Raw genomic sequence first — 21425 nt, 5'->3', positions numbered from 1 at the left:
CTATTCCCTATATAGTGCACTACTTTTGACCAGAGCCCTGTGGAGAGCAGTCAGTGATGTCAATTGACTATCCCCAGGTTATGGAATCAGATGCCTTTCTCTCCAGGTGTCTGCTTGGAATCACAGTGTGAGTAACAGACAGAGACCCAAACTTACTGTATAGCATGACAGGCCCAATAATGCAAACGACAGACAGACAACTGCGTGGTACTTATCATTAGTCCTGCCACATCCTTAACGGATGCTGACAGGTGCCATGGCTGTGGAAGCCAAATTAGTCAGATCAACACACACACAGACACAAACACACAAACGCACACACACACACTGTAATGAATTGCTGTTTTACGGGGTTAATGTAATTCCAACAGCTGGATGTCTGTGAGAGATGAACACTATCGATTTAGTTCCTGCTTATGAACAGTGGAATATATTAGAATACATTACAACAAATAAACAAACAAACTAACAAACAGGTAATAATACAGTAATATGTCATCTGAAAATAGTGTTAAAATCATGAGGCTTAAAACCTCAAAAAGTCTCAGCCATTGAATTTGTATTTAATTAGCCTTTTACTGTTATAGCCCAGAGAAACGCATGGAATAACACATTCATAAATGGCAAAACATCATAAGGAATAATGTTTTGAAGTGTCTGTCCTATATCTAGGAGATATAAGAAAGCTCAGAAAATATTGTCGTTTTTCGGACATATACAGTGGGGCAAAAAAGTATTTAGTCAGCCACCAATTGTGCAAGTTCTCCCACTTAAAAATATGAGAGAGGTCTGTAATTTTCATCATAGGTAAACTTCAACTATGACAGACAAATTGAGGAACAAAAATCCAGAAAATCACATTGTAGGATTTTTTATGAATTTATTTGTAAATTATGGTGGAAAATACGTATATTTGGTCACCTACAAGCAAGATTTCTGGCTCTCACAGACCTGTAACTTCTTCTTTAAGAGGCTCCTCTGTCCTCCACTCGTTACCTGTATTAATGGCACCTGTTGGAACTTGTTATCAGTATAAAAGACACCTGTCCACAACCTCAAACAGTCACACTTCAAACTCCACTATGGCCAAGACCAAAGAGCTGTCAAAGGACACCAGAAACAAAATTGTAGACCTGCACCAGGCTGGGAAGACTGAATCTGCAATAGGTAAGCAGCTTGGTTTGAAGAAATCAACTGTGGGAGCAATTATTAGGAAATGGAAGACATACAAGACCACTGATAATCTCCCTCGATCTGGGGCTCCACGTAAGATCTCACGCCGTGGGGTCAAAATGATCACAAGAACGGTGAGCAAAAATCCCAGAACCACACAGGGGGACCTAGTGAATGACCTGTAGAGAGCTGGGACCAAAGTAACAAAGCCTAACATCAGCAAGGGCATTGAAGATGAAACGTGGCTGGGTCTTTCAGCATGAAAATGATCCCAAACACCCCCCGGGCAATGAAGGAGTGGCTTCGTAAGAAGCATTTCAAGGTCCTGGAGTGGCCTAGCCAGTCTCCAGATCTCAACCCCATAGAAAATCTTTGGAGGGAGTTGAAAGTCCGTGTTGCCCAGCAACAGCCCCAAAACATCACTGCTCTATTTTTTAATTTTTTATTTCACCTTTATTTAACCAGGTAGGCTAGTTGAGAACAAGTTCTCATTTGCAACTGCGACCTGGCCAAGATAAAGCATAGCAGTGTGAGCAGACAACATAGAGTTACACATGGAATAAACAATTAACAAGTCAATAACACAGTAGAAAACAAAGGGGGGGAGTCTATATACAATGTGTGCAAAAGGCATGAGGAGGTAGGCGAATAATTACAATTTTGCAGATTAACACTGGAGTGATAAATGATCAGATGGTCATGTACAGGTAGAGATATTGGTGTGCAAAAGAGCAGAAAAGTAAATAAATAAAAACAGTATGGGGATGAGGTAGGTGAAAATGGGTGGGCTATTTACCAATAGACTATGTACAGCTGCAGCGATCGGCTCTAGAGGAGATCTGCATGGAGGAATGGTCCAAAATACCAGCAACAGTGTGTGAAAACCTTGTGAAGACTTACAGAAAACGTTTGACCTCTGTCATTGCCAACAAAGGGTATATAACAAAGTGTTGAGATAAATCTTTGTTATTGACCAAATACTTATTTTCCACCATAATTTGCAAATACATTCATTAAAAATCCTACAATGTGATTTTCTGGATTTTTTTCTCATTTTGTCTGTCATAGTTGAAGTGTACCTATTATGAAAATTACAGGCCTCTCTCATCTTTTTAAGTGGGAGAACTTGCACAATTGGTGGCTGACTAAATACTCTTTTGCCCCACTGTATTTTAACCCCTTATTTTTCTTGGCACAAAACTATGATGAGAAGTGAAAGGAAGAAAATGTAACAGCGATGGGTTGTGGTACTTGGAATATTATTTTTTGAGGGATAGCACTTTTAAAAAGTGGCAATATTTGGAGAATAAAGTAGAAATATTTTGATAATAAAGTGGCAGTTATATTTCTAGATTAAAGTAGGGGATTTGGTTAACTGTCGCTATACGCACCATCGTTGAAATGTCTACAGTTAGATGATTTGGTTAACTGTCATTGTGTGCGCCACAGTTGAAAGGCCTGCAGTTAGATGACCTGGTGAAATTATACTTTAGAATTGTCTTTAGTAACAAGGAAATCCTTTCTCTTTTGGCACATAATAATTGGGGACCTGACCGCCACAAGGAGTCGCTAGAGCGAGATGAGCCAAGGAAATCCCCCTGGCCAACCCTTCCCTGACCCGGACAACGCTGAGCCAATTGCGCGCCGCCCCATGGGGCTCCCGGTCACAGGATCGAACCCCAGGTTGCATTGGCGCCTTAGTGCCTTAGACTGCTGAGCCATTCGGGAGGCAACCTTCCATTACTATAATCTAACAGCCAACCGGTCTAGCCTCTAGCCTCTATAAGGTGCGTAAGTGGTAGCCTATGTTAGCGGTGTAGCTGAGACAAATTGCCTATGATGAAGACGATGCCCCTGTTGTGGGATAACCTATGCATCCTTCATTCCACCTATCCTTGAAGACATCACCAATAGATGGATTGTGAAAGGAGATACAGTATTACTCTAGGCTATCAACCAAGTCATGCCAGATCAGTGATTATTTATTTATAGCCTACAATTGAAGTCGTAAGTTTACATACACCTCAGCCAAATACTTCTAAACTCCGTTTTTCACAATTCCTGACATTCTAGTCAAAATTCCCTATTTTAGGTCAGTTAGGATCACCACTTTATTTTAAGAATTTGAAATGTCAGAATAATAGTAGAAAGATGTAACGGCTGTCCTCCTCCGATGGAGGAGTAGTAAGGATCGGAGGACCAATGCGCAGCGTGGTACGTGTTCATGCTCTTTATTAAAACAAGCGAACACTGAAACAAAACAATAAACACGTGAAATAACCAACCGAAACAGTTCCGTGTGAACAGAAAATAAACACCCACGAAACACAAGTGGGAAAAGGCTACCTAAGTGTGATTCTCAATCAGAGACAACTAACGACACCTGCCTATAATTGAGAACCATACCAGGCCAAATGCAAAACACAACATAGAAAACGGAACATAGACAAACCCACCCAACTCACACCCTAGCATTGGGTCCCGAATGGACAGGAGATTCCGGCAGCACCGGACATGCGGGAGACTCCTGCAGCACCGGAGTGACTGGCGATTCCGGCAGCTCCTGGCTGACGGACGGCTCTGGCAGCCTGGTGTGGGGGTCTGCCACCGGAGGGCTGGTGCCTGGAGGTGGCTCCGGATAGACCGGACCGTGAAGGCGCACTGGAGGTCTCGAGCACCGAGCTTGCCCAACCCTACCTGGCTGAATGCTCCCCGTAGCCAGGCTAGTGCGGCGAGGTGGAATAGCCCGCACTGGGTTGTGCTCGCGAAACGGGGACACCATGCGTAGGGCTGGTGCCATGTACCCCGGCCCGAAGAGACGCACTGGAGACCAGATGCGCTGAGCCGGCTTCATGGCACCTGGCTCGATGCCCAACCTAGCCCGGGCCGATACGAGGCGCTGCTATGTACCGCACCGGGCTATGCCTGCGCACTGGGGACACCGTGCACCTCACGGCATAACACGGTGCCTGCCCGGTCCATCTCTCTCCACGGTAAGCACGGGGAGCTGGCGCAGGTCTCCTACCTGACTTTGCCACACTCCCCGTGTGCCCCCCAATACATTTTTGGGGCTGCCTCTCGGGCTTCCAGCTGGGCTGCCGTGCTGCCTCCTCATACCACCGCCTCTCAGCTTTCGCTGCCTCCAGCTCAGCCTTGGGGCGGCGATATTCTCCAGCCTGTGCCCAGGGTCCCTTGCCGTCCAGAATCTCCTCCCATGTCCAGGAGTCCTGAGATCGCTGCTGCTGCCCGTTACCACCCTGCTTGGTCCTTTGGTGGTGGGTGTTTCTGTAACGTCTGTCCTCCTCCGATGAGGAGGAGTAGTAAGGATTGGAGGACCAATGCGCAGCGTGGTACGTGTTCATGCTCTTTATTAAAACAAGTGAACACTGAAACAAAACAATAAACGACACGTGAAAGAACCAACCGAAACAGTTCCGTGTGGAACACACAGACACAGAAAATAAACACCAACGAAACACAAGTGGGAAAAGGCTACCTAAGTATGATTCTCAATCAGAGACAACTAACGACACCGCCTGTGATTGAGAACCATACTAGGCCAAACGCAAAACACAACATAGAAAACGGAACATAGACAAACCCACCCAACTCACACCCTGACCATACTAAAACAAAGACATAACAAAGGAACTAAGGTCAGTACGTGACAAGAGAAGGATGTATTTCAGCTTTTATTTCTTTCATCACATTCCCAGTGGGTCAGAAGTTTACATGCACTCAATTAGTATTTGGTAGCATTGCCTTTAAATTGTTTAACTTGGGTTAAATGTTTCGGGTAGCCTTGCACAAGCTTCCCACAATAAGTTGGGTGAATTTTGGCCCATTCCTCCTGACAGAGCTGGTGTAACTGAGTCAAGTTTGTAGGCCTCCTTGCTCGCACACCCTTTTTCAGTTCTGCCCACAAATTTTCTATGGGATTGAGGTGATGGCCACTCCAATACTTTGACTGTTGTCATTGTCCATTTGGAAGATCCATTTGCGACCAAGCTTTAACTTCCTGACTGATGTCTTGAGATGTTGCTTCAATATATCCACATAATTTTCCTGCCTCATGATGCCATCTATTTTGTGAAGTGCACCAGTTCCTCCTGCAGCAAAGCACCCCCACAACATAATGCTGCCACCCCTGTGCTTCACGGTTGGGATGGTGTTCTTCGGCTTGCAAGCCTCCCCCTTTTTCCTCCAAACATAGCGATGGTCATTATGACCAAACACTTCTATTTTTGTTTCATCAGACTAGAGGACATTTCTCCAGAAAGTACGATCTTTGTCCCAATGTGCAGTTGTAAACCGTAGTCTGGCTTTTTAATGGCGGTTTTGGAGCAGTGGCTTCTTCCTTGCTGAGCGGCCTTTCAGGTTATGTCAATATAGGACTCGTTTTACTGTGGATATAGATACTTTTATACCTGTTTCCTCCAGCATCTTCACAAGGTCCTTTGCTGTTGTTCTGGGATTTATTTGCACTTTTCGCACCAAAGTCTCTAGGAGAAAGAACGCGTCTCCTTCCTGAGCAGTATGACACTGCGTGGTCCCATGGTGTTTATACTTACTATTGTTTGTACAGATGAACGTGGTACCTTCAGGTATTTGGAAATTGCTTCCAAGGATGAACCAGACTTGTGGAGGTCTACAATTGTTTTTCTGAGTTCTTGGCTGATTTATTTTTATTTTCATGATGTCAATTAAAGAGGCACTGAGTTTGAAAGTAGGCTTTGAAATACATCCACAGGTACACCTCCAATTGACTCAAATGATATCAGTTAGCCTATCAGAAGCTTCTAAAGCCATGACATAATTTTCTGGAATTTTCCAAGCTGTTTAAAGGCAAAGTCAACTTAGTGTATGTAAACCCACTGGAATTGTGATACAGTGAATTATAAGTGAAATAATCTGTCTGTAACAATTGTTGGAAAAATTACTTGTGTCATGCACAAAGTAGATGTCCTAACTGACTTGCCAAAACTATAATTTGTTAACAAGAAATATGTGTAGTGGTTGAAAAACAAGTTTTAATGACTCCAACCTAAGTGTATGTAAACTTCCAACTTCAACTGTATATAGACTATCATTATTTATCTAATAGTTATCTAATAATATCACACCTATATTTCTATAAAGAAAGAGAATCCATCCATTAATATTTTCGGGAACACTTTACTTGACACCCATAACACATTATGACACGTTCATAACCATGTCGTAGTATGTCATTACAGCTGACATAAACTGTCATAATATTGTCATCACACTGTCAAGACCTATATATTTACACCTCTTGTAACATATATTGCATTATTTTATGGCTGGTTATGACATGGACATAAGAGTGTCAATACCCACATTTATTTAAATGTATTTTTTCCCTGCCAAGAAGTTTCCTTTCATTTGAAAGTTTGTTTCTTAAGTCCTTTGTTGCTGTTGTAATTCACTCTTTAAAGTCCTGTTTGTTTTTCATTATATTTGAAACAACTTGTAGAAAATACACTTTATGACACTGTCAAGAAGCATTATGACCCTCCTGTGTCACTTTACTTTGACTAAGAAAATACACTTAATGACACTGTGAAGAAGCATTATGACCATCATAATCATATAATCAAAGTGCCTCAGATTTGCTAGTTTGCGCATGCAGGAGTCTCCCCTGAGTTGCCTCTCCTCTCCTTTTATTGGGTGTGGTCATGTAACCTACAGTACGTGGCCTTTGTTTGTGCTCATAACACACCATGGTTGTTAAAATAGTGTATGACTATAGTTTGAAATTGCCAGGGGGAAAACACACACCAAGGGGAAACTTGGTGTGTGTTGTTGTGCGTGCGTGCGTGCGAGTGTGCGAGTGAGTTATTAGATAATTAGATTGATAAGCGTGAGTGAATAGTGAAGCTTGTTTGAATGAGTGTTTTAGATCATTAGATTGATGGCCATTTGTTTGTTTTGTCCATACTTTTTACTGCCCACACACACACACACCTGCATACACATACACACACAACCCGGCCATCTCTACCTATGTACAGTATGTAACCACGGTTCCTCCTTCTGAAAATATTATTATGTGCTAAAAGAGAAATAATTTCCTTGTTACTAAAGCCAATTCTGAAGCATAGTTTCACCAGGTCATCTAACTGCAGGCATTTCAACGGTGGCGGGCGTGCACAGCAGAAGGTAGTCAGGGAGACATGCACTTCCCTTACGTTTATCTTGAAATATAACTGAGATTTCATTCTCTAAATAAAATGTTGACTATTCTATAAATAAAATGTTGACTTTTTTCTCTAAATATTCTGTTTTTTTTCTAGAAATAATGCCACTTAATTCTCAAAATGTAATTTAGACTTTATTTTCAAAATATTGTCACTTTTTAAAGTACTATCGTGCAAAAAATAATAAGCCCAAGTACCACCACCCGTCACTCACTACTTGAACCTAATACTCTTCCGTACAAAACTACCTCCATACTTCTATTTGATTGTACAGGTTACCTTCAGATGAGTCCAGTGACACCTGTGAGGGTCATAGAGCAAAACGGAGAACACCACCGTGTTCGTGAGAGTCTCCCCTTTCCATAGAGTGGTTCCTAATAGTTAGGAATCGACAGATGTTTTCGTGAGAAGACCCATTTCCGGGATGTCTCATGGTCTGACAAACATCGCTGTAGCTCGGTCACTTTCCAACACAGATGCGGAAGGCCGCCACGGGCGGATGCTGTGGATTGAGACGCAGGTCATGCAAATAGCATGATATCTAGCTTACATTGATGGATTTTTAATGGGGATTTTTATTTATTTTGTCACTTAGATTGACGCACGGGTGCATCAATAGACTCTTAAGGATTTTTAACAACTAAATGTCCTACTCTATCTTTACCCCATTTTATACAGGATTTATTGTGACCTTAGACCTCCCAACTTAGCAGGAAATCAACATTGGAACAAAAACACTTCACTCACATCTCTGGAGTGACAGATGGACTGTGGCCCTCAGATGGTGCTTTTCGTAAACACGACACCTCAGTGCCTCAGAGCTGACATGTGCTGTCCCGATCAGTAATTGGACAGATTTGTAGATCCTTCCGCATGATTGGATCCGTGGCAGCGGTGCGATGATGCGGCTCAAGTAATGGGCCACTGTGAATCGCCTGGCACATATTGTCTGGCCTCCCGTGGAGAGTTTGATTCGGACAAAAATACCCCTGATCTGTAATGCACATTGGTACATCTGGAATAATGGGTGAATATTGGAAAGGCTAAAACCTTTAAAAATAGTAAATAAAAATGAAAGATTGGCCCCACATTTTTTGCCCATGAGGCTTAGCCATAAAATAGCCTCAAAGTTTGAGCACATTCAGAAATGTCTGTTTCTTTGAGACTGTAAAATCTGTGTTAGGCTGATTAATGGTAAAGGATATAAATTGGCCTTGATGGCACTATAATCACCATGGCACACAGCCTTTCCCTCCCCTGATCCAGACAATACAGACAGCTAGAGAACAGATCTGTCGTAGTCCTGCTTTAAACTGGATCTTTTAACATCTCTCCATCTCTGTGTACCTTTGATAGTTAGATGTTTCCGTAATTACACCCAAACTGAATGGTACCATTTGAACCATGGATGGAGTGTCTAAGTGTTTGATGTGTTTGTCCTCATTGACTCATATGCCATGACTGTAGAATAGAATAGAATAGACAGAAGAGATACATTTCTCGGCATCCCACGGCATTATGATACTGGTCAAAATGTTGTCTTGACTACACAGGAAAATCGGAAGTGTTAAACTAACTCGCTGTAGTTTTCATTTCAACACTTTTGCAGTGCGTATATGCATCCACTCTCAACAGAGTGAATTTCACACTTTCAAAAATGTTAACATTTAGACAGTGTTTCTGTAACCCTATACAGAATAGAAACTGTACACAGGCTGTGTGAAATTCACAATACACTGGAGTGAACGAATTAGTATTTCACTCTACTCTGGAGTGAAATATAATGGAATGGCTTATGGAGTAAAGCCAAATTTGCATATTTCCCAGGATTACTTTTTTTGTGAATTGTGGAGTTTCCGCCCATGGCTGTATTTGTTAGTGGCACAGACATGGTTGTTAAAAACCTTAATTTTAAAAGGTCCTAGGTAAGTCTTAGAATTAAAATTAAACTATGACAATACACTATACATTACATACTGATCATAAGGACTTTGTTAGCCTAGTTTATCCTAACTCAGCGGTGAAACGGCCACATCAGGTCTGCATATCACTTTATACTGGATTGCAAAGTGATGTGTAATTCCTATTGGAATCCAGGTAGTGTTAGGGTGTCCAATCTTTGGAATTTGTATTATCCCGCAACCCGCATTCAGAATGACTTTCAAGATCGGTAAAGTAGACTACCTAAACCCCTTTAAACTGGAACAACCATTTCAGTAATGGATGTAATAAATCGAACTAACTGATTGGATTAGTTTACAAACATTTTTGCTCTTTATCTCTGTGTAGCATAAGATTGATTGATTGACTAATGTACATGCAAAAACAGATATGAAAATAAATCCTAAAAAATAAACCCGCAGTCGAGCATGCTGGGAAATATGATAATGACAGGCTTGGATTTGATGGGACTGTTTTATGAACCACAATGTAAAAGAATAACTCTGGTTATTAACACCAACACTGGGGGTTATTTTACAACACTGAGTCTTAATTTCAATCTTACAGAGTGAATTTAACTCCTGAAAAAAAAATCAACACTGGCCAATTCCTATTAATTGTCATTATGCGAATCTAAAGACTCCAACAACAGAACAGTCGTTAACATCAGCTTTGATTAATAATTTGATGGAGTCTTTGGAAAACACGTGCATAAAATCGAATTGAATATGAATGTTGTTTGCATATCTCTTCAAGTACTTCCAACAAAATTACAATAATATAGATATCTGAACTGCATGGACAAGAGTGTAGAGTAGACTGATGTGGTTGACGTCAGCTTTGATTACCGTGTTCTGTTGTTGGAGTCTTTAGGACACATGCGGGCGTTCGCATAATGAAAATGAATAGGAATGGTGCGTATCTCTCCAAAGGGCACTAAAGCTGACGCACGACTCTGACTGCGGTGAAGATGACTTGGAGGCGAATCTAAAGCTCCAACAAGTTGCTCAGAGTCATTCACTGCGGGTGCTGAAAGGAGAGATGAAAAGCAGCAACGGGCGTGCGTTGTCACTCCTCTTTCCATCATTTGCTGCCCACGGTGAATAGCGGCGCGGCTGCTGCTGCGCACAAACACAGAGACCCACGCGTGCGCTCCCTTCAATCCACACATTTTCATCTCTATCTCGTTCATTCCGGTTCCAGTGACCAACCCGGGGTGACAGAACACGGCTCTGTGAACATCACCATTCAGCAATGCCTTATAACGAGCATTAGTGGCAGTAGGAGAAATGTGTGGCTGACAGGTGCTATGGTCAAGCTGCTGCGCTAGGCTAGGGGCGAAGAAGGCGGAATGAAAACAGAGGTGGCGGGGCTTTCTCTCCTCAGTCAAGTGGATTGTTAAATGTTCCTTTCTCTTCCTTTGACGAACATGCTTTATTTTCAGCTGGTGATCATGGCGGGGACGGTCATGCTGGCATACTACTTCGAGTACACGGACACGTTTAACGTGCACGTCCAAGGGTTCTTCTGCTATGACAATGCCTACGCGAAGCCGTACCTCGGACCGGAGGAGTCCAGCGCGATCCCTCCCGCTCTACTGTATGCGCTCGTGGCAGGGGTCCCAACACTTGTGGTGAGTTTGTCTATATTCACTATTTCTATGATGTGGGTATATTTGAATAGGCTCCAGATTTATAGTGTTAAAACATTTTTCGGGAAAAAAATCTACCAGAGGTTATCGTTCATTGGCTAATTTCAGTTACAATTGTTTAATTTGCTTGTCTATTGGAAATTAACTTGCATAATGCAATCGATGAAAATAGACTGTGCTTAGAATATAAATCACAACACTTGCAGACAGCAATTGATTCCTGTCTCGACTTGCCATAGCAAGCAATTACTGTAGCTTATACAAGTTGCTTCAGACTGGTATTTCATGTTACTGGCCCTCAAGAAACTGTACTCTGTATCTTTAAATCAGGATCGATTAATTCATAGATACATAAAGGCCTGGATCAAACATGCAAATGAGTTATAACGTCAGCACAAGGCTAGAAGTCTTACATCAGTGGTGGCACAACACACATGTATAGGGGGCAATAATACTCAAACAGATTTAGGTGCCTACATATGATTAACGTTTCCCTAGGCTCAATTATACCACCTTGGGGGCCATGCCGTCTTTGATGCCAGACAGGCTTTATTACAATGTCCTGTTCTATTTTATGGTTTCATTAACGAGATTATGTCCTCATTCCATTCAAGCTGTCAACATGGAGCTTCTGCACTTTTACAGACAGTATTGTGCGCCCCAGATGTCACCCTATTCCCTATATAGTGCACTGCTTTTGTTTTGACCAGAGGGCTCAAGTGTAAAGTGGTGCACGGGAATAGGGTGCCATTTTAGACCCTGCATAGGTCTGTGGTCTATGGCAAGGGTGTTCTAGTCCAGGAGTATTCAACTCTTACGAAGGCCGGAGCCTGTTGGTTTTCTTTTCTACCTGATAATTAATTGCCACCATCTGGTGTCCCAGGTCTAAATCAGTCCCTGGTTAGAGGGGAACAATGACAAAACACAGTGGAACTGGCTTCTAGGTCCAGAGTTGCGTTTGAGTGTTTTAATCAATAGGTGATATAGTTCTAGTGATACTTTCTTCTTAAAAAACACCACTGACTGTAGATTTTCCAGTAATAGGTCAGGCTATGGCTAAAGTCCAGTTATTTTTATACAGTATAGGCATGCTTAGTACTGACTGTTCACAGATTTCTTCCTTTTTTTGACACCTATACCTGACTTTTCTTGCATAGACAAATAACAACACCCACATGCTGCATCCCACACACTTCCAGAACAGTCAGGAACCTAATATAGAAACCATAGATAATATTGCAGGCTCTATGACAGAAACCCTCTCCTTCAAAGCACTGCAGAATGCAGGCTAATACATCAGGTATAACCATGATAATTCTGTAGACTATACCTAATTTTAAAAAAGTAACCTTTATTTAACTAGGCAAGTCAGTTAAGAACAAATTCTTATTTACAATTACGGCCTAGGAACAGTGGGTTAACTGCCTTGTTCACAGGCGGAACGACAGATTCTTGCCTTGTCAGCTCGGGGATTCGATATAGCAACCTTTCGGTTACTGACCCAACACTCTAACCACTAGGCTACCTGCCACCCCAAGTATGGCACCCTATGCTTGACTCTCACCATCCCAGATATTTGATGAAGGATTGTGTCTCAGGCTAATGATCACAATTTGTAATCTATTTAATAACAAGGTTTAATAATGCTTTAGAGCATCACCTCAAGTCTTGATTATAAGGTGTTGGGTGTCAAGTTTCTCTATTTGAAAAGTGTTGAAAATGAAGAAGGATGGTTCTTTCTGCAAGCCAAACCCAATATGGTTTCTGGCCACTGTTCTCCATGCATGATGACATTCATGCCTCTGCAGATGACAAGTATTTGATTGACAGGATGCTCTTAGGGGACATTCCCTCTAGCCTACAATGCTGTGGTTGTTCCCTATTCCTGAAAGAGGTTATCACTTTGGAGACTCACTGGCATATTTTAGAGGTTGCTGCTTGTCAGGATTCCCCGTTGGATAGAGTGTGGTTGTAAGTGACTCTTCTTTCATGTTATGTTTTGATTTGGGGCGTCTCCAGTCCAATGCATTCAGATGCATTGTGCTTTTATTTAAATATTTCAGATCCCATCCGCTATATTTTCCATTTGTCTGACATTTTTTACTCTTTGTTATGTGGAGGATGGTGTTGAGACATATGATTATGTCAGTGTTGTAGTGTAACTGTGATGCTCATGAACAACATGATGTGCTCACAGCTCACTTATGTTGAGGTTATCTAAAATATACAATTGTATTATACTAAAAACGTTTTTTTCATATATTCTATGTTGAAAATCTAGTCGTTATTTGAGATAGCACTGACCGAATATGGGATTTTGTGGTAACAGGTACACACACGTACTCATGATGCACACACACACACACTAAGCCAACTGACTGAAAGTGTCTGTAAGACGGATGATGACCTAAGCAGATTCACACATTCAGTTCCATCCCAGGCTGGATGAAAACCTCTCTTGCTGCCACATAGAGTGTGTGTGTGTGTGTGTGTGTGTGTGTGTGTGTGTGTGTGTGTGTGTGTGTGTGTGTGTGTGTGTGTGTGTGTGTGTGTGTGTGTGTGTGTGTGTGTGTGTGTGTGTGTGTGTGTGTGTGTGTGTGCATGCGTGCGTGTGTGTGGGGGATCTATTACAAAGTAGTGTTGGCAGAGAAGATACTGCCTCCTTAAAATGTGCTGCTCAGAAATGTCTTATTGGATTTACAGTGGAAGTAAAACCAGAGGATTCTGATTGGTCGGCAGAAGGTGTACTGAAGTTTAATAGACGTGGGGTTGCCTATATATTGTAATTGGTATGTACAGCAGGTAGACACTGAAACTGTATATGCTGCAGACTTTCTTGCCACCTTATTCCCTATGCAGTGCACTAGTTCTGACCAGGGACCATTTGGGATAAAAAGCAGTACACTACAAAGGGATTAGGTTGCCTTTTGGGACACAGCATAGATTGAGCAGGGCAGTTGCAGTGCGCTATATTTGTTACGTCTACCATGCATAATCCTACATACAATATCCCTTTAAATTGATCTTTTGAATTAAGAAATTGGTCCACTGCCATTTGACATAATCAAAATCCCCCAGAAATATTAACGTTTTAAAATGATCCATTTGTTTGATTATCACCCAGACATGTAAACCACATTAAGATGTAAATACTCTTATCGTTTAGATTAGAAGTATCAGGTTATAAGATTTTATGAGTATGGTGTGTGTGGATCATATATTGGAATGTGACTATTAAGAGTTTATAATCCATGTTTGATTAATGTCTTTACATGGGATTAGAGAATGTTTGCGCTTTTGAATTAGACAAAAAAAAACATGACCACGAGCATTGTGGTCGATTCTAAACAAAAGAAAACAACACATGCATGTGCACACACACACATACGCACACACACACACACACACCCATTGTTAGTGCCTAATTTAATGACATTCAGCGGATAAACTGATGAGAAAAGTGATTGATTGCAGTTTAGCCAACACTGCATATTGGCTATTGAAGTCTGGGGTAAGTTTAAATCCAGTCGTGCTTTAGCCTGGAACACTACATCATGGTACATAGTGCACATGGTATTAAACAAATGTCTGCAGCACTAGACCTGTTGCAGTTAAGTTTTAATTAAACTTGTACTTGTTATTCTACTTATGTGTCCAGAGGTGCAACACAGTGTAAGATACTGTATTTCTACAGACACGATAGCACAGCCACTAATAAATACTGCATTCTCCCTACACTGCAAAAGTTTGATCTCAGACACAGTTTACACAGAACTTCTGACCACATGAATAGAAGTGGTGAAATTTGTAGTGAGGTTTGTTAGCAGAGCATAGCTGAGTGGGGGGTGAATGTCTTTAAAACAGTGCTCGCTTCTTGACACCAACTTAACGAGACAGCATGAGTAATGTAAGGTAGAGATACAGAGCAGTCTGCCTTGTGCTTATTCCTACCGTCTGATTGACACATTCTGCAATTTCTGCTCAAAATCTGATCAAAGTTTTCTCATTCAAAGAGAGTACTACTGTTCTAGTTGTTGATTTAGCCCGCATTGAATGCTTTGAGTTACGCGTATTTGGTATGTAGGGCAATGGTATCTCCTTCTTCATAGCTCATAATTTCAGTTTGATGGTGGATTGATGAGTGGATTGATGAGTATCATGGTATGTAGGTTGGCTGTTGGCCACTGAAAATAAATAAATCATTCTCATTTTTCTTCCAAAGCCGATCAGTGATTCTCTTCTGCTTCAAGTCCTATCAACCCCTGGGGTTTGGTTGTAGTTTAAAAAAAACTTACGCTCAATCTCAACCGCAATCTTTTATTTATGACCAATATGCAAATCTCCATCTTCGTTGAAGAACATGTGATTAGCATTTCAGGGCACACAATGGTTTAGCTTAGGGCTATGAGATATCATTGTGTGGTGGTGATGTGTGGTGGTGATGTGCTTAAAAAGTAATGAGAGGGAGAAAGAGAGGGATGGGGGGAGGGGACTTAGCCCAAGAGCAAGGAGCAACAACACCCACAGCTAGCTAGCTAACTTTCAAAGGATTAATATTCAGAGTATATATAAATTCCTCATATGAAACACTTCAATAAACCTCACTAATAACCTCCAATGTGATGGATCTGGCTCATCAATATGGAATACAGTTGGACTGATGGCTGCCTCGAAGCCTGCCTGCCTGCCTGACTGTCTGACTGCCTGACTGACTGCATGGACAACTTCAAATATCCTTCGTCCAGCCAGTGACTTAGCCTCTCAGTGCCAAACGTATTAGGATACAATGTACAAATTGGTCACACCGGGTGTACTACTTCAGGTCTACATGAAGACATATTGAGTCATACTGGCCTCTTAAGCCATCAGAGCGAAGGCTGGTTAAACAAACACCATTTTGCTCTCCTTTCACCCTGGACCTGACAGGCTTTAGAAGTCACAGGGAAACTGGGACAAATGGCCTAGGTCGCTAAGGGAACAGTAGTGTGTGTGTGTTTGTTTATGTGTGTGTGTGTGTTAGCGCTGAGAAGGAAGTCTAGATGGAGACGTGGGTGGCCTGTTAGGCCGTGGCGGTCGCGCTCCCACGTCAAGGTGATGCGATGCTAAGTGATGTTACTGGGACGGGGCAGCAAAGTGACCGTTACCCATCTGCATCTCAGCTCACAGCTGTGTGTGTGTTTGTGTGTTTGTGTGTGTGTGTTAAACTACAGTACATACACCTCTGCATCAGCATGGGGCAATGTTAGTATTGGATTCCACATCAATGGTAGTGCACGCACACACACACACACACACACACACACACACACACACACACACACACACACACACACACACACACACAGCACAAGGGTCAGTTTGATAGTGTTAAAGACAGTATCGATTCAGGGCCAGGCCGAACACCAACCAGGAAATAAATACATTCACATCACATCAGCAAAACATAGAACGCCAGCTGAGCAAAACGCCATAAAACAGCTTAGTAATGTCAGTCTAAGCAGACACAGACAGCCACACTAACTAGTTTAACTGCTGTCCTCATATTACTTAGAGACTGTAACATACTGGAATTGCTTTTGACTGTAATTTAAGCTATAGGCACTGTGGTTACGGAATAAGAAGTGGTATTGTGATTGTGACAGGGAGAGCAATGCAGTTTGTGTCATATCTTAGCATGAAGCCAATTTAACTCAGAGAAGTATCATTAAATGAAGATAAGCTGCTCTACAACATAATGTCTGGTTTCAGTTCTATCAGCCAGGTATATGTACTACATACTAAGTCCCCTATAAGTTATAAGTGTTATGTGCAGTGCCTTCAGAAAGTATTCACACCCCTTGACTTTTTCCACATTCATTTTATAATGACTTCCTGATCTCTGTACCCCACACATGCAATTATCTGTAAGGTCCCTCCGTCGAGCAGTGAATTTCAAGCACAGATTCACCCACAAAGACCAGGGATGTTTTCAGGCCAGGCCAGGCTTCCAATGCTTAGCAAAGAAATCAAATCAAATAACATCCGCCGAATACAACAGGTGTAAACTTTACTGTGAAATGCTTACTTACAAGCCCTTTCACAACAATGCAGAGTTAAACATTAAGAAACATTTGCAATTTTTTTAAAGGAAATAGTAACACAATAAAATAACAATAACGAGATTATATGCAAGGAGTACCAGTTCCGAGTCAATGTGCAGGGGTACGAGGTAGTTGAGGTAATATATACATGTAGGTAGGGGTAAAAGTGACTTGGCAATCAGGATAGAAAATAAACAGAGTAGCAGCAGTGTTTGGGAAGTGTGAAAGTGTGAAAGAGTGTGAAAGTGTGTCTATGTGTGAGTGTATGTGTGGCGTCAATATGCATGTGTGTTTTGTGTGTATGAGCGGTGCATGTAGTGTGTGTGTATGTGTGTGTGTTGGAGTGGCAGTGGAGTATATGTTATAGTGTGAGTTCAGTGAGTGTTCATAGAGCCGGTGAAAGACAGCCAGTGCATGTAAAAAGGGGTCAATGAAAATAGTCAGGCTAGCCACTTGATTAACTGTTAAGCAATATTATGGCTTGGGGGTTGAAGCTGTTTGGGAGCCTTTTGGTCCCAGACTTGGCCCTCTGGTACCACTTTCCATTTCAGTAGCAGGGAGAACAGTCTGTGACTTGGGTGGCTGGAGTCTTTGACAATAGGCCTTCCTCTGACCCCGCCTGGTATAGAGGTTCTGGATGGCAGGGGGCTCATCCCTAGTGATGTGTCTATGGGCTAGGCTACATGATGTGTGCGACTATGATTTGGGTATCATTCACAAGTGATAATATATCATTCACAAGTAATAGGCTAATATTGTCACTGTTCTTGATTTAATCTTGTATTTACATATATTAAATAATATATGTGTGAGATTTGTTTTGATTTAGAATTGACCGTTAACATGCACCTGTCTCGAAACAGGGGCCACGGGAAAAAATACATGTCTTCTATGCCCTTAAATAGTGAACAGAGGACGCTTTTCACGTGGTTCATTTTCATGCCAACCAGATAGGTTGGTTATACTCCTGTTGTAAAGAGAAGCAATGTGCTTAATATTAGGAAAGTTGAGAAATAAATACAGTAGGCCTAGCCCATAGAAAGCTTATAGGATCCTGCTCTTTTTAATAGAGGCCATCACTCTGTTTTCTCACGCAATTGCCTATCCTATATAAATGTTGCGCAACATGAGCTCATAGGCTCTCATGAAGTGTTTGATTAGATTTTTGGTTACATTTGCAGTGATGTCAGAGTGATTAGAGGAACAATAGAGTCCGGAGTACCAGGCAGTTAGCAAGTTTGGTAGACTACCAATGACCATCAGCAGCATCAGAGCTTGGAAAGGCCTAATTACCGTGACTAAACGATCACGTGGAATCGCCTGCCGTCGTGACTCGTGACCGCCCGCGTGGCGGTAATACGGTCACCGTAACAGCCATAAACAGGACAGTAAGTACAGTCATGACCAAAAATATATTTTTTAATTTTGTTTTTAATTCAGAACTTAGTATATCCATTTAATCAGAAAATAAATCGAAATGGCATTCACAAAATTATTGACATGCTAGACTTAATATTTGGTAGCACAGCCTTTTGTCAAAATAACTGTGATCAAGCGCTTCCTATAGCCATCGATGAGCTTCCTGAACCTCTGTACTGGCAGTTTGGACCACACTTCTTGTGCGAACTCCTCCAGTTCTCCCAGATTTAAAGGGTGCCTTCTCCCAATTGCTGTTTTCAGATCTCTTCATAAGTTTTTAATGGGATTTAAATCTAGTCTCATTGCTGGCCACTTCAGAACAGTCCAGCGTTTTATCTTGAATCATACCTGGGTGCTTTTTGAAGTTTGTTTGGGGTCATTGTCCTGCTGGAAGACCCATGACCTTCAACGGAGATCCAGATTTCTGACACTGGGTCTGACATTGCGCTCCAAAGTGCTTTGGTATTCTCCTGATTTCATGATGCCATGCACACGTTCAAGGCACCCAGTGTCAGAGGCAGCAAAGTAAACCTAAAACATCACGGAACCTCCATGTTTGACTGTAGGGAAGGTGTCATTTTCTTTGAAAGCTTAATTTTGTATTTGGTAAACATAGAGATGGTGTGCTTTACTAAAAAGCTCTAATTTGTTCTTATCTGTCCACAGGACATTCTCCCAGAATGATTTTCTCATGTTCCGGTGTGTTTTTGCCAATTGCAGTCTGCTTTTATTATGTCTCTCTCTCAGCAGTGGGGTCCCCCAAGGGTCCCCTACCGTATAACCCCCTTTCATTGAGTTGACCACGGATGGTGCGAGTTGAAACTGTCGTACTTTGCGTCTGAAGGTCAACTTGAATCTATGTGGCAGTTGATGAAAGTGCTTTCTACACCATTCGAACAAGGATTAAGCTAACATTTAGTAAATTATTCAGATTTGCTTGTCTTGTTCAACTGCAAACCAAAGACATACATACATGGATACCAAAATATGTTTTAATTTCAACAGTTTTCTGGAAGAAATGTTGCATTATTTGAACAAAGAGCAAGGGTGCCAATATTTTTTTGCCATGACTGAATAAATAGAATAAATGCTAGGATCAAACCAAACTCTACATTATTTCAAAGATGTGACAATTTTTACTTCATGTGTGCTTTTTAATGCCTGTTGTAGGCAGTGGATGTTATTGCCTTGATGATGACAGATTGTTAAGTAGATAACAGATAGCAATGATTCAATACCATTGGATAAAACTATCCAACTGTCCAAAGGTGGTTAATATCAGACCAGGGTTCAAATACTATTTCAGGTATTTCAATTACTTTTCAATACATTTCAAAACAAGTATTCAGACAACCTTTGTAAAAAAACAAGTAGTTAAATAGTCTAATGCATTTGGAAATAAAATTGGAACGTATTTGAAAATACTCAAATACACTGACTCAAATACACTCCAATGCATTTAACCCATGTATTTGAAAATAGTATTTCAAATAAGTATTTTAAAATACTTTCAAATACAATTTTGGTCAACTATTTAAAAACATTTTTTTTTTACAAAACAAACATTCAAATACTCAAGTTAAAGTACTTGTTTTGGGCCTTGAATTTGAAAAGACTCAAATATACAGAAAAATGTATTTAAATAACAAATACATGTATTTCAACCCAGGTCTCGTTGATACCAGTTCAGGTCACAAGGATTACAGTGTAGTAATAATACTGTGTAGTATAGTCAATGAAATAGCTATGCTGCTGTAGCATAGTATTTTCTATCCTCATTAATCAGATTCTTTACTATACACCCTTAAAGAGATATTTTGAAGCAAACAAAATAAACATGAGACAGTGAAGCACATAAAGAATGTTGATTAGGTGGCGTAGTTGGTCTCGAGAGCAATACAATGTGTGTAACCTAGATGTAACCGATTCTGGTAGTGCTAGGACTCAGTAATACCCCGGGCTGTTTTGTTCCCCTGAGAGGAGGAGGAGGAGCAGGAGGAGGAGGATGAAGGCTCTTTATCACTGTATTCTCAACTGGGACCTGATACAGCAGGCCTTAGCTTTTTCCTCCTCCTTCTTTCTTTCTTTCTTTCTTTCTTTCTTTCTTTCTTTCTTTCTTTCTTTCTTTCTTTCTTTCTTTCTTTCTTTCTTTCTTTCTTTCTTTCTTTCTTTCTTTCTTTCTTTCTTTCTTTTTCTCTGTCCCTCTCTCCCTCACTCTCTCCCTGCACCAGAGTAGTGTTAAATAAATCACTCATGGCAGCAGCACCTGTGCTAGGGGGGAAACAGTACAACCCTAAGCTCCGGTGTTGAACCCTTTCACTCCCTGGCGGCCCGGCGGCCCATTCAGTCCTGGACTCCCTGACAGGTCCTGCTGCATCTGTGTGGCCAGTGAAGCAGAAACAGCAACCTAGAAACCTGTGTGTGCGCATGTCTGCGTGTGTGGTCTTTGGAGCCACAAGGTTGCAGATTTAAAGGGACAGTGTGAGATTTTTGAAATCAAGCACTTTTTCTACTTACCTAAAGTCAGATAAATTCATGGATTCCATTTTTATGTCTCTGTGTGCAGTTTGAAGGTAGTGTAGTTTTGCGGTCCATTGCTAATTAGCAGTAGCACAATGGCTGGAAGTCTACCGAAATAGACTGGAAATGTATTTATATCTATTTAAAAAGTGATGTTCCCAATTTATACATTTTTAAATAGGACTACAATGTTAGCAAACCAAACACTGCAAACCCATCTACTAGGGATCTAACAATTTACTGATATGCATTATCCCCTGTTCAAATGTTTAAGATATGTGTGTCTGCGGAACCCAAAATATATCCAAATGTAGCATGCATATGTCAGAAAATCGATTCAAATGTTACGAATCGCCAGTTCACTAAAATGTTTTGCTCATATTACTTTCTTACTTCATTTCTGAAAATGCTTCTCATCTT

At 41.3% G+C, this 21425-nt stretch overlaps 1 protein-coding gene across 4 annotated transcripts in view; it reads left to right on the top strand.

Moving 5' to 3' along the window:
- The window catches only part of LOC112215547 (phospholipid phosphatase-related protein type 5), a 103300-nt gene that overhangs the window by 25543 nt on the left and 56332 nt on the right, over positions 1-21425 (top strand). For 2 of the 4 annotated variants that reach the window (XM_024374650.2, XM_024374648.2), the window contains exon 3: positions 10780-10968. In XM_024374650.2, the coding sequence (XP_024230418.1) occupies positions 10780-10968 (189 nt within the window). Of the gene's footprint in view, positions 1-10254; positions 10969-21425 lie in introns of those variants that run through there. The other 2 variants (XM_024374651.2, XM_024374649.2) reach the window with 2 other exon arrangements.

This window comes from Oncorhynchus tshawytscha, linkage group LG16, assembly GCF_018296145.1.
Source record: "Oncorhynchus tshawytscha isolate Ot180627B linkage group LG16, Otsh_v2.0, whole genome shotgun sequence".
Taxonomy (NCBI): domain Eukaryota; kingdom Metazoa; phylum Chordata; class Actinopteri; order Salmoniformes; family Salmonidae; genus Oncorhynchus; species Oncorhynchus tshawytscha.
This window is presented reverse-complemented; position numbering and strand designations above follow the sequence as displayed.